The sequence below is a fragment of the Acipenser ruthenus genome, chromosome 16 (assembly GCF_902713425.1).
Source record: "Acipenser ruthenus chromosome 16, fAciRut3.2 maternal haplotype, whole genome shotgun sequence".
NCBI classification, from domain to species: Eukaryota; Metazoa; Chordata; class Actinopteri; order Acipenseriformes; family Acipenseridae; genus Acipenser; species Acipenser ruthenus.
The window spans coordinates 15319092-15331588 of record NC_081204.1 but is presented as its reverse complement, the minus strand read 5'-3'; the positions used below and the strand labels follow the sequence as shown (position 1 = coordinate 15331588).

Genomic DNA, 12497 nt, shown 5'->3' with positions numbered 1-12497 from the left:
TATACTTGTTTTTCACCCCTAGTCTCTGTAAGTCGCTTGGGATAAAAACGTCTGCTAAATGACTAATTCATAACAATGTTTTGAAAAAAGAAATCAAGACTTACCAGGTAAATACCGCCGTTGACAATCTGCATTATTTAAATGATCATTACATTGTGTTTGAATAGGATTGAATAGGGAATCTTCGGTATTACTATGACAATTCAAATTGCTGGAATTATACTAATGCAATGTTTCTGAACAGATAGTTACCCTCGTCAAATCTAAAAATGTATGAAGAAAAACATAAGCAATGAAGGAGGATTGGTCATTTAATATCAGCCCTACACAGGCCTTTCCTATGTCTCGATGTCACACTTACATTTGTATTTAGAGAACTGCTTAGCCTGTAATCTACTGCAATATGTGAACTTGTATTGCACTGACTGCTAAATAGAGTCTCTAGATAGGATGTTTGTAGAAAATGGCCACTATAATTATGAAATGGATTCACACAAGGGCCAATGTCAGACTCATAATGGCTGTTTGTGTTTTCCATGGCACAGAAAATGGTGAATGTGATTTTTTTACATGATATATTTTCTTAAATGCATTGGACAGTAGCTTGCATTCCATTTAACCTATTTTTTAGAACACATTTTTCCATGGAGTTTATATAAAGCATTCTGTTGGACACTAATAGACTGATATGCACAGTAAGTGGTTTCCAAGCCCCAGATCTCACAATGGATCAAGTGCAGATGCTACTGTAGATGTACAACCTGATAGTATGGAAAAGAGGTTTGAGAACTGCTTTTGCAAATACGACTGCCAAGGTAAGATTCTAGAGGACATCACCTTAAATTTATTCCAGCCTTTAATGTGTAAAATAAATGAAGCAAACACACAAGGAATTAATGACCTATTAGGATACAAGGTTGTGTTACAAAGCATCATGTTTCAGATTTTATATGGACCATAGTCTGTCTGTAGAACCATATATCAAATAAAATATGGACAAGAAACCAAGTTTAGTACAGTATTGTTTTTATTATTTTGTTAAAAGTAACAAACCACATCATTATATTCTGTCATCACACACACAAAACATAAAGCAGCAGGGCAGCAGTGTGGAGTAGTGGTTAGGGCTCTGGACTCTTGACCGGAGGGTTGTGGGTTCAATCCCCAGTGGGGGACACTGCTGTTGTACCCTTGAGCAAGGTACTTTACCTAGATTGCTCCAGTAAAAACCCAACTGTATAAATGGGTAATTGTATGTAAAATAATGTGATATCTGTCTAATGTATAATGTGATATCTTGTAACAATTGTAAGTCGCCCTGGATAAGGGCGTCTGCTAAGAAATAAATAATAATAATAATAAATAATAAATGAAACAGAAGTATTATAAATCATAAATATTACATATGAACTACCAGTACATTTTCCAGTATAACTGATTCTACAAATAAAAAATGATTAATGTCACAAGTACAGAATATCTAACTTGTGCTTCACATGCTGCAGCACATCTGTGCCTCATACAGCGAATGCACCTTTGACAGAAATCTTCACTCCTCTTGTCATGTGGCTGCCAGTCCTGCTCGGTTTTGAGATTGCTTCATGTGACACTGAAGTCTTCTATACTCAATGGGGTTTAAAGCCATTATGTTAACATTTCTCTGCTGTAAGAAATCTTGCATTTCACTAGCAGCATGTGGTTGGTCATTATCCTGTTGCAACGTGACGTCAAGAATAGAACATATATGAGTAAATTATTATTTTAGGTACTGTGCCCCCTTGCATTTATGGATCCATAAGCAAACTGCTTAGCTGTAGTGTGGTGGTGCATTGTCACATGATCCTGGGCACTGACTCCCCATGTTTGTGCTTTACAAATGCAGAACTGTAGCCTGAAACCAAGTGTTTGAGATAAAACCCTATAATTCAAATTTAATTTGACAAAAATACTGGTTTCAGAGACCCTGATAAGATCCAACTTTAGGTAACTTAGTTGGGGATTTAGTGTGAACAAGATTGCCTACCATGCAAGTTTGTTTTTACTGATACTTTCACTCATTTAAAAAAAAATATGAAATAAGACATTATAAATTAGGCTATTTTTATGTACTTACATTTCTTTGTGTCTTATTTACTTCTTATGGTTACACATGGACACATTTGCAGTCTGTATTATTTACTTTGTTGGTCTGCAGCTGGCACTGTTTTTAACAGCAGTCTTGCTAGTCAGAATTCAATCCAGAATATCTGTACAGTTGATTTCATACATCTGTTTTTACAAGGTTCACCTGAGAAACTCATTCCAATTCTGCAGTACTGTGTCAAAGCTAGCATATTAATGGCAAACTTGGCTCTCCGCTAGGTGCACACTTTTGTGCCAGTATTCATCAGCCGCCAGATCCTATCCAAGATCCATCAAATCAGTCACTTGGTACTGTATAAATTCATTTTTAGGCTATCCAACATATTTCAAAGAACCATCTGTGGGGAAAAACATTGCAAGCTGGAAACGGTCTCCCAAGCTCACTCTGCTTTGGCTACTTAATTAAAGAACGCATACTCATTTCAGCAAAGTATAGTTACTCAGCATTCTTTTGCTACATTTCACTTTCATCATATAAAAAGGTGTAGGTATGGGTCATTTGAGCTGATTGGGAAAGCTGCAAAGAACCTCGGAGTAACCCTGGACCCCTGCCTCTCCTACTTCCAGCACATCTCCACTCTAGCACGTACCTGCCGATTCTTCCTGAGCAACATACGAAGAATCTGACCCTTCCTCACAAACTACTCCAGGCCCTGGTACTCTCCCGCCTAGACTACTGCAACTCCCTTCTGAATGGCCTCCCTGCGTCCGCCACAGTTCATCCAGAACTCTGCTGCTCACCTGGTGTTCTCTCTGCTTCGCTTCTCCAACGGTACTCCAGTGGCTCCCGATCACCGCTCACATCCAGTTCAAGACTCTTGTACTCACCTACTAATGCCTTGACCAGACTGCACCCAACTACCTCCAGACCCTCCCCTCTCCCTACATCCCCGCTCCGCCTGCACTACAAGACTGACTGTACTTACCTACTAATGCCTTGACCAGACTGCACCCAACTACCTCCAGACCCTCCCCTCTCCCTACATCCCCGCTCCGCCTGCACTACAAGACTGACTGTACTTCCTCTACTCTCCCCTGCCTCCAGAGACCTCTCCTTCTCCACCCTCAACCCGCAGTGGTGGACGACCTTCTTATGGAGATCAGGAATGCCCAGTCCCTGACCACCTTCTGGTGCCTTAAGACACCCCTTCAGGCAACACCTGTAAAACTCAACTCTTCCCTTCTGGACAATATAGCACTCTGCCTTTAATGCATGGAGTACTGGTTAGGACTTTGAACTCTTAACTGGAGGATTGTGGATTCAATCCCTGGTGGAGGACACTGCTGCTGTACCCTTGAGCAAAGTACTGTCCCTTGGTTGCCCAACTGTATAAATGGGTAATCAAATAAAAAAAAAATAATGTGTTATCTTGTAACAATTGTAAGTTGCCCTCAATAAGTGAGTCTGCCAAGAAATAAAATAATGCACTTGGCTGCTCCCTATTTTACTGTATTTAATCCTGCACTTAACTAATCTGTAGTATTTTGTATTTCACCTACACTCATATCTAACCCTGATGTACTATCAACACTGTTATCTGCTCTTGGAACTGCTCCAGTATCAAAGCGTACCGTTTTGTATCTGCTCTTGCATTGTACTGTAATTGATATATATTTTTTGTATACAACTGTATATCACCCTGGGTAAGGGCATCTAAAGAAATAAATACTATATCCGCCTTTATTTCCATCCAAATATCACGGGTTTACAGAGTCCAAAATTACTCAAATGTACAGATGGCTGGCAACCGAGTGTCAATCAAGTAATATAATTGTGTAGCAAATTCCTGTTTTACTCCGACATGTGGGATTGGAAATAAGCCCTACATAGTTACACTGAACACTGTAGATGGTATACAGGAGGTTTGATGCAATAGTCTCTGTTGTGCAGAAAGGCAAAATTGCCTTTTACACTGCCTGCATGACGAGGTTTAATTTGGAATGAAAGGGATTTTTTATTTATTTTATAGCAAATTGTAAGGAACTCCAAAATAAGACACCAATTTCAGTGAACCATAACAATTAATGGAAAGAGGGACGTTTAGATCCAGCACAATACAGTGCATAGCATCAAGTCATTAGTAAAAAGCTAGAGGAAATGCCAATTTGCATGTGCAGGGGAACCCTGGACTGGTATAGCTCAAAGCACCGCTTCCACTACATTTGAAGCATATGTCCAGCAGGATTTTTCCAGATTGTCTCCAATTATTGGCTGCGAATGCCTTGTACCCAAACATTTGACAGGTGTTTGTATAATAAGGTGGTCTGTTACGATACCAGCGGTAAAGGCACACGTTGATCAGGATATAGATAGAAAACAAAATGTGCGAATATTACACAGTGTAATCTGAGTGATGAATACAAAAACAAAATTTGCACATTACTAGGTTTTTATTTTCATACATGCTTTTGTATGTGGATAAAAGCTACAATCCCAGAGATAAATAGGACCACTGCACACACAAGGGTAGCTACCAGAGGAGACCACAGAACAGCTTGGGCTGAAAGAAAGAAATGTCAATTAGTTGCAAAGTTTAGGCAGTCATACTCCAAAACAGTCCACCCCCTGAAATCTGAAATGGTTCCTGTACTTACTCGTTTTGACTTCAGAGGGATAGGATCCATATTGCTCCAAATGGATTGGTCCTGAAGACACAAGTGCCTTTACTGCTACCTCATCCTTCCCCTCAACACTGCGTCCTAGAGTAAAAAGTAGAAGTTTAGTGACCAAGAAAAACGTATAAAAAGAAATGTGTCTCTTGAATATAACCTTACCAAGCCTCTGCTTCCCTGGAATGCACTGCCTCCTACAGAGGCTGTCTGACTGCCTGTTTGCATCACATATCACAACACCGCAGTGGAAGTAAATCTGAAACACAAAAAGGAACATTTTGGTCAAGGAAAGGAAGCCATTTAAAAAAGTTCACTGGTAGGAGTACAAAAAAGTTGTCCCATCAAGATAGCAGAGTTAGGGTCCGTGTACCGCAGCATTACAAAGGATGGTTTAGACCACCGGTCTTACCTGCCCTTTCAGTGCAGTCCTGTCTCTAGTGAAGGAGAACATTTTCACTTCAAATCTCTTCAGATGAGAGGGGAACACCACTCTTGCGTTGCTGGAGACTGGGTGAAAGACTGTCTTGTAGGTGTCAGCAGAGTTCTCACAACTTCAAAAATAAGAGTAAGTGTTTTACATTTATATGCACACACTATGCAGTTAAAAACCAATGCCACTTGAGCAAGCTGGTTACCTGTCTACAACAACATCCCACTTTGGAAGGCTGTCCCTGTCAGCAGAATAGGTTGCCCAGCAGTTCTCCAAAAACAATTCAGCTTGTGGATCCCTGCTGTACAGGAGCTCCACCTCAAAATACAAGGGTGTTCTTAAGTACTTGACAACAGGGTAGTCCTGTCTTCCATAGAAGTCCTTGTAGGTTGAATCTGCAGAGAGAAGGGGGGATAATTTGCAGACGTACACATACAAAGCATGCATATTTCAAAAAGGGATTAATCATACCTAGTGCAAGCCGCATTACGACAACAAGGTCACCCAAGCCAGGCTGCACGACAAGAGCAGGATTATTCTGGTACGAGAACTGTACTACCTTGGTGCCATTGACCACATAGTGACAGACAATGCTTAACCTAGGAGACAGAGACAATGGCATGAATAGTTTCATTTTCAGAATCATAGTCTACTTGATGCAATATCTACCGGTAAGATGGACCAAAGGTTGTAGACAGCACTTCATTCTCATAAGTCAGGAGGTTGTTGTCAAACTGGAAGAGAAAGTAAAAAACAGATTGTATATTGGCAGCATATTCCATGAAAGGGTCACAGCACCTGAAGATACCCAAACAGAACAGTTCAATACATTTCAGCCAATTTTTTTTTTTTTTTTTCTTATAAATATAAAAACAGAATGTTAATGCAAAAACAGCCCATCTGAAACATGGCAGAGATCCAGATTCTTTAGGGCAAGGTCTTGGGTAGGTAATTGAGCAGAGGGGTTCTCTGCATACCAAGGGGACTAAACTAGAACTACTAACCCTTCTGGTTGTTCCACAGGAGTTGACATTGAAGTAGAAGACTGCACTGACAGCATCAGACTGAAGGGGTCTGCAGCTAGGGTCTCTTAATGTTAGTTGATTTGGAAGCAGTCCAGGTACAGATTCCACTTTCACAGCAAGAGCTGCCATAGTTCCATTGGAGAAGCAATCTGACATAAGAATGATAATGTAGGCCAATACAAGAGTTATACCATTGTTAATTCTGCTTGCAACAGGCGTGGGGAAGAAAAGACCAATGCCTGCATGACTTGTGGGTTTAACCACTTGACTGCCTCTAAAAACATACCACACCGTTGCATTAATGCAAAAGAGGATTTTAATCATCATGCAACTACTCAAAACAGAGTTAACCTTGCTAAAAAGGTATGTTACTGTTAAATTATGCAATGGTTTCACCAGTGTACACTCAGTCCATTGGTTCAAGGCTAGCATTTTGCTAGAAGAAATTGAATCGTTCAAGAAATTAGAAATTCAATATGTATAAAAATGAAGACCCACACACCCATAGAACCTTGTTTTTCAAGAAAGTGAATTCCTATTCAACCAATTGGTTACACAGCTTGTAAACAGTTTATTGGTTGGAACTAGCTGTGGGTTCACTAAACGATTAATTTTGATTGGTAAAGTTGTTCCAGAAAACAAGTAGCAAGAGTCTAAATCAAGTTATACCAAAAAAATAAAATGGCAGCATTCTGAAGTAATTCAATTACTAACTGCCTCCATTGATCAGACCGGCTTTGTGAACAATGGAAACCCTCACCCCCCCCCAAAAAAAAGAGAGCAAGTGGCTTGAACCGACAGGAGATGGTGGTGCACTTCATGAAATGGTGTACACAGGCGAAAATCAAACAGTTAGTCTTGCAAAGACTGTGTAGAAGATAAATTCTCCAATGATGGAAGATTATACACAATTAGTTGGTTACCAATCATCTTTGTAGGGAAACTGCAGGACAGAGAGAAGCTAGTCAGCACCAACATGGTCTCAATATCCTTCAAGGTCAAGTCAAGCCTGCTTCTGATCTCCGAAGATTTGATCACCTGCAGAGACAATACATCAGGTCAGTATTGTGGTGAACCAAAACAGATATAGCCCATCACGTTAGATCACTTACTTCATATGTGGAATCAATTGCATTGTAAGGCATAGTTATCCAGAAGTTTGTTGAGTTAGCATTATACTTGTATAGGGCAAGCAAACTTCCACCAAGTTCTCTTGAGCCCACATAAGGAATCCAGTTGCGACCCATGTTGCCATATTTTACCAGGACATAGAATCCAGCAACATCACAATAGCCAGTGACTGTAGGTAGAACTGCAAGCAGAAGAGAAATCAGTTGCAGGATGGAGGAGAAAAGGACCATCATTGATAAAACAGAAAGCTGGCAGTGAACATGTTTATGGAACACCAGTAATGAAACCTTACTGAAGACATCCGTTTGATAGGGCCAAATGTTAGTGCGACAAGGATAACAAAAAAAAGTTACTGAATACTAATAAGAAACTTTACTGAAGTCTTAAAAGAAATGCAACAATGTAAAAAAAATATCAGATTTTAAAAGACAAGGGGGGGGGGGGGGGGGATGGGAGAAATGTCTGTCAGAAATGACAGAGTTCACGAAATGGCTGTCAAAGTCCAGATTATAACTACATCCAAAACACCAGCTGCCAAAATTAGGACTTCTGCACACGTGATGTTACAATGGCAGGCATTATTAAATAGGCATGGTCTACTTTGTTTTTACCTGAAATGCACATGATTAAACTAGAACTACAGCAGGACATCCTTTTTGTAATTCACAATGGTGAAGTCAGGCCTTTCAGGGATATTTTTCAACTTGTTACAGATCGTAACTTGATAAGGTTTAGCAAATTAATAAACATTGAAATACATGTGCGAATGCTGACCATGCAAATACCACGTTCATTCAGCAGCAAAATATGTTACATGGATAGAAATCAGTGTTTGATAAGGTAGAGTATCTAGTACGTCATGATATGTATTACGATACAAGTCTCATTTGATGGTCTGTATGCGTCACCCACTACATTGATACAAAATCAAAGCAATTATGTTCCCAATCTCTGCCGAGCTTATTTCATTATTCAATCCTCGCCCATGTATGTGTTGGGTTGCATTTCACTATAATCATCTTCACTCCCCGTCCTCTTGCTGCACGATTGAGGACCCTCTATACGTCTGCACTGGGTTTCAGAACAAGGGAAGGGCGGCAGATATCGAAATACATGGTTCTAGTTGATACTTTTGGACGACTCCATATACAAGCAACTGAATTTATGAATGATTTTAAAGTGTGAAAGGCAGGAAATAGTAGAGCTGCTCTGGAACCGCAACTCCAGCTCCCTGCTCTCTGGAGCGGTCAAGTGACTCCGCGTCACCAGCGCCAGCTCAAAACTGGCAAGCTCCAGAGCATGGCCAACGCTAGCTTCAAGATTAGCAGTGGACAGATTCAACAGCCTCCCCTCATGGGGGGGGGGGGGGGGAGGGGATTTGCCAACTTACTGATATCTTTCACAGAGGCTTGCACTTCAGCATGATGGGTAAAAGGCTTGTTCTCTGGCACAATATTCAGCAAGTAGGTCAGGGGTAGAATATAAGTTCTGGTGTCTGGAGGGGTTACCTGCAAGACAATAACTACGTCAAGAGGAGGCACACACACCCCCACCCGTTAACTTAAGAAATAAATAAAATAAAGGCTCTACCTCTTTCTTTACATCAGGGTCCTCAAATGGCACCTGGAGCGTGTAGGTCTTGGAGCCATTGGGAAAGACGTGCTCCTGGATATTATACCCTTTTAGATTAGCCTCTGGCACTGTCAAAGTCTCAAGACCAAACGTAACATCTACAAGATCCACATCAGGCAGGAATATCCCCAGGGTCACATTGAACACTCTGTCTTTAGGAACAGTGTCTGAAAGGCACGTTAGTATAAAGTGGAAAGATAGTAAGCCAGCCCAGTGTATTTGGTACACCAGTTCTGCAAAGACATTTTAAATACTCACTGTTTATGACAAAAGGTGGCCTCGGCATCAAAGGAGTGGTTATTGGATGAAGTATCGTGTGCTTTGTCTTCTCATCCACATCCTGCCAGGTATGCTCCAGCATTGGAGCAATAGAATAAGAAATTGCATAGGTGTTGTTCAAGACATTGCTCTGCAAAGATGAAAAAAGGTTTAGATTGAACTTGCATATTCAAATCATTCATGAAAAATCTAAAATTTGTACAGACCTTATAATATCCACCATCTGCGCCCACTGGAATTTTAATTGTGATTAGCTCAGGACCCACATCCAGGACGTATCTTCTATTATTAACTGTTGCCGGGTCAAGCTTGCGTCCATCAATTCCCATTTGAACATTGAGGCTAGTAAGTGGTGTTGTAGGAACAAGGGGAGGTATGACACGGGGAACTCTCCATACAATCATCTCATCTGTGAATGACGTACCATCTGGCAAATGCAAAAAGAAAAAAAAGTGTGACAATAACGCAATAGGATTAGAATTCCAAGAGGTCTCCCAGACAAACCTACTCACCAGTAGGGCATGCAATTGCAGTGTCCACCATCAAGACCATCCATCTTTGCTTATAGAAGGTAGTTGACCTTAGGACTGCCATTGGTACAGTTTGGATCTGTTGGAGAGAGACAAATGTTCCTGATGGGGCTACAAGTGTTTGAGAAAAGAACAAAAAGCAAGACATGGCCACACTCACCAGTTGAGGCTGAGTTTCTGTTGCATTGTAGGCAGCTCGTAGCATGATTCTGGTCGGGGTAGTGTTTATTCCATAACCACTCAACATGGCCTGAGCAACAGTCAGCTCTTTCTTTTTATTTTGTGCGAGATGAAACACTACTTGCCAGATTGCATAGTCGGCAGCAGTTGCCTAGGAGGAAGGGTAGACAATAGGAGGCAATGCAATGAGTCCGATGTCAGGAGTATTACTTGAAGGAGCAGTGTTTAAATTAGTATTACCTCAGGATATATGTTGGCCCAGTCAGGCTCATCCCGAGAAACTTTTGAATCAATAAGTGGTATGCCTCGTCTTACGGAAACCTAAACAAAAGGGTAGAGACACACACACACCAGGGCATTGCTTAGTTCACATTGTATGGGTTCAAGCCAACAACCCAAGTCAGAACTACTGTTTGTAAAACAAAGGGAAGTTTTGGCCTTCAGGAATGTAACCAACTTCATTATCAAAGGGTTCAAGGATGATATTGTAGGCCAAGAGTTATGAGCAATTCACAACTTCACAATAATTACCTCCATGTAGTTTCTTTCACATAGAATTTCCCTTGCTGCCCATTGAGAATAAACACAAGTCATAGTTTGCGTATAGGAGGAAGCCAAGGACATATCATCATTGGGAGAAACACGGATTAGTACAGCAAGCCGGTAGGTCTCATCATTCTTAAAATGAAAGACAGAGTTAGATTATATTTCAAATTACATTGTACATGTATTTAGAACAGAAATTAAAGGCTTACTGTGTTCTGAATAAAGCAGCTCAGCACAGAAGCAAGGAACCTGGCATTCCCCAAGAAGTCAATGGTTAGGCTATATCCACACTGTGTTGCTAGTCTTGGAGATATGGAAACAGGGGTCCCCTTGACATCTATAGACATAAAAGCCATGACAGTATTGTGACCAACAACTCAAAAGCAATCAAAATAAGCCCCAATTTTATTTGTGCATTCAATGGTGCCAGTAACCATGTCACCGACTAAAAAAAAAAAAATCAGAAAAAAAAGTCATGAATCACTTTGCCAGCTGATTAAATGAACACATTGCAAACAGAATAGTGATAGTGGCATGTCACCAGGCTCACCAATAATATCGATGCGGAAGTGTTTCCCCACAAGAAAAGACTTATCCAGCATAATCATCATCAAGTTTCCCAGGCATTCTGTTGTCACAAACCCTGCAAAACACATTGATCTTGAAAGCCGTCAGCAAATAGAGAACAGTAGTCTATTTACGCCATGTTAAAAAGGCCTACCTGGGGGCGGGTTTTGGGTCCAAACGTCAGTGGCTAACACCGCTAACAGCAATGTTATTCTGCGTAAAAAACAAAGAAGCGAAAGTGAGAAAGAAAATAAATCAATAAAAACACAATAAGAGAAACGAGAAACACTTACCCAAATCCAAGACGTGTCATCATTGACTCGAAGCCAGGTGCACTCTCACTAAATTAACGGTGGCAAAAACCCAACTAAAATGCCAACGCATAAGCAGTCCACCATTTAGCTTAGCGTAGTCTTTAAAGATGGGCTTATAAAGGCAGAAACGAACACGATGCAGACGAGATACTTACCACTAATGAACTAATTAGCGAGCGCACACCTGCTGCACAGAGTGAAAATAAAAATACTATTCACATTTTCATCTGTTGCAACTGCGTGAACTTGTTAGTGAAATATGGGGACAAAAATCACAGAAACTATTGCCACATTATGATCAAATAAAATAAAAAGTCACGGGTATCAATTACAACTTTCAAAACACTGTTGTTTTCCTGAGACGTAAAACCGAGGTTCCGGTTGTTGATGCATAGTTAGGGGCACCAGATGCCCCTTTTGTCAAAACAACGTAAACAACCACTTCCTATAAACTTAGTTTATGGCACCTGCAGTGAAATTATTATTATTATTATTATTATTATTATTATTATTATTAAATAACAATTTGAAAATCTGGTCACCCTACGCATAGTTCATCCCAGAGTCTCTGTAAATCGCGGAGCTACCTGGTTAAACTGGTCCATTAAAATCCTTATACACAAAGTCAACTGTTTGTTGTCAGCTCTCCCAAAATAATCCCTTGTCTCGATGTCACACTTGTATTTAGAGAACCTTTGAGCCTGTATAAGCTACTGTAATATGTGGACTTGCCTGCATCAATTTCAACAAATACTGTGAGTACATTTAAACAACAACTTTATATTTGAGTACAATTAGACACCTTTATCTGTGGTCAGTAATTAAACACATCACAGCAGATCATAGTCAGTTTGGACAGTTTTAGCAAAATACTGTAAAATCCAATGCTTACCCTGCAACATAATTAATACCCACCACAATGCCCACGTTATATGGAATACGATGCTCTCAACTTTCATCACATACTGTATTTGTAGGGATGACCTTTTTTGTACAGATATCTGTCTATGGCCAGACCTTTGTTAACCACCAGAAATATAGTGAATCAGAACATATCTTAATTAAGTTGATGCTTCAGCTAATCGTTGTTCTTTGCTGCCACCTACTG

The 12497-nt window shown here is 40.3% G+C and overlaps 1 protein-coding gene across 1 annotated transcript; it reads right to left on the bottom strand.

The window, feature by feature from the left end:
* Positions 1-4514: 4514 nt before the first annotated feature.
* Positions 4515-11493, bottom strand: LOC117412517 (uncharacterized). The gene is made up of 22 exons (XM_034020970.3): positions 11369-11493; positions 11230-11288; positions 11059-11151; positions 10718-10845; positions 10494-10640; positions 10203-10283; positions 9943-10113; positions 9765-9861; positions 9459-9679; positions 9232-9382; positions 8932-9140; positions 8732-8849; positions 7323-7522; positions 7134-7248; positions 6190-6359; positions 5855-5919; positions 5657-5784; positions 5391-5580; positions 5165-5306; positions 4918-5011; positions 4738-4842; positions 4515-4643 (listed from the first exon to the last, which is right to left on the bottom strand). The coding sequence occupies exons 1-22, from the start codon at positions 11389-11391 to the stop codon at positions 4540-4542; spliced, it is 2811 nt and encodes a 936-aa protein (XP_033876861.3). The 5' UTR covers positions 11392-11493; the 3' UTR covers positions 4515-4539.
* Positions 11494-12497: the final 1004 nt, after the last annotated feature.

Coding starts and splice junctions, on each gene's coding strand:
- LOC117412517 (XM_034020970.3), bottom strand. CDS start 11,391: ATGATGACACGTCTTGGATTTGG. Junction 11,152..11,229: donor GACCCAAAACCCGCCCCCAG/GTAGGCCTTTTT, acceptor TGTGTTTTGCAG/GGTTTGTGACAACAGAATGC. Junction 4,843..4,917: donor TCCAGGGAAGCAGAGGCTTG/GTAAGGTTATAT, acceptor TTTTTACTCTAG/GACGCAGTGTTGAGGGGAAG.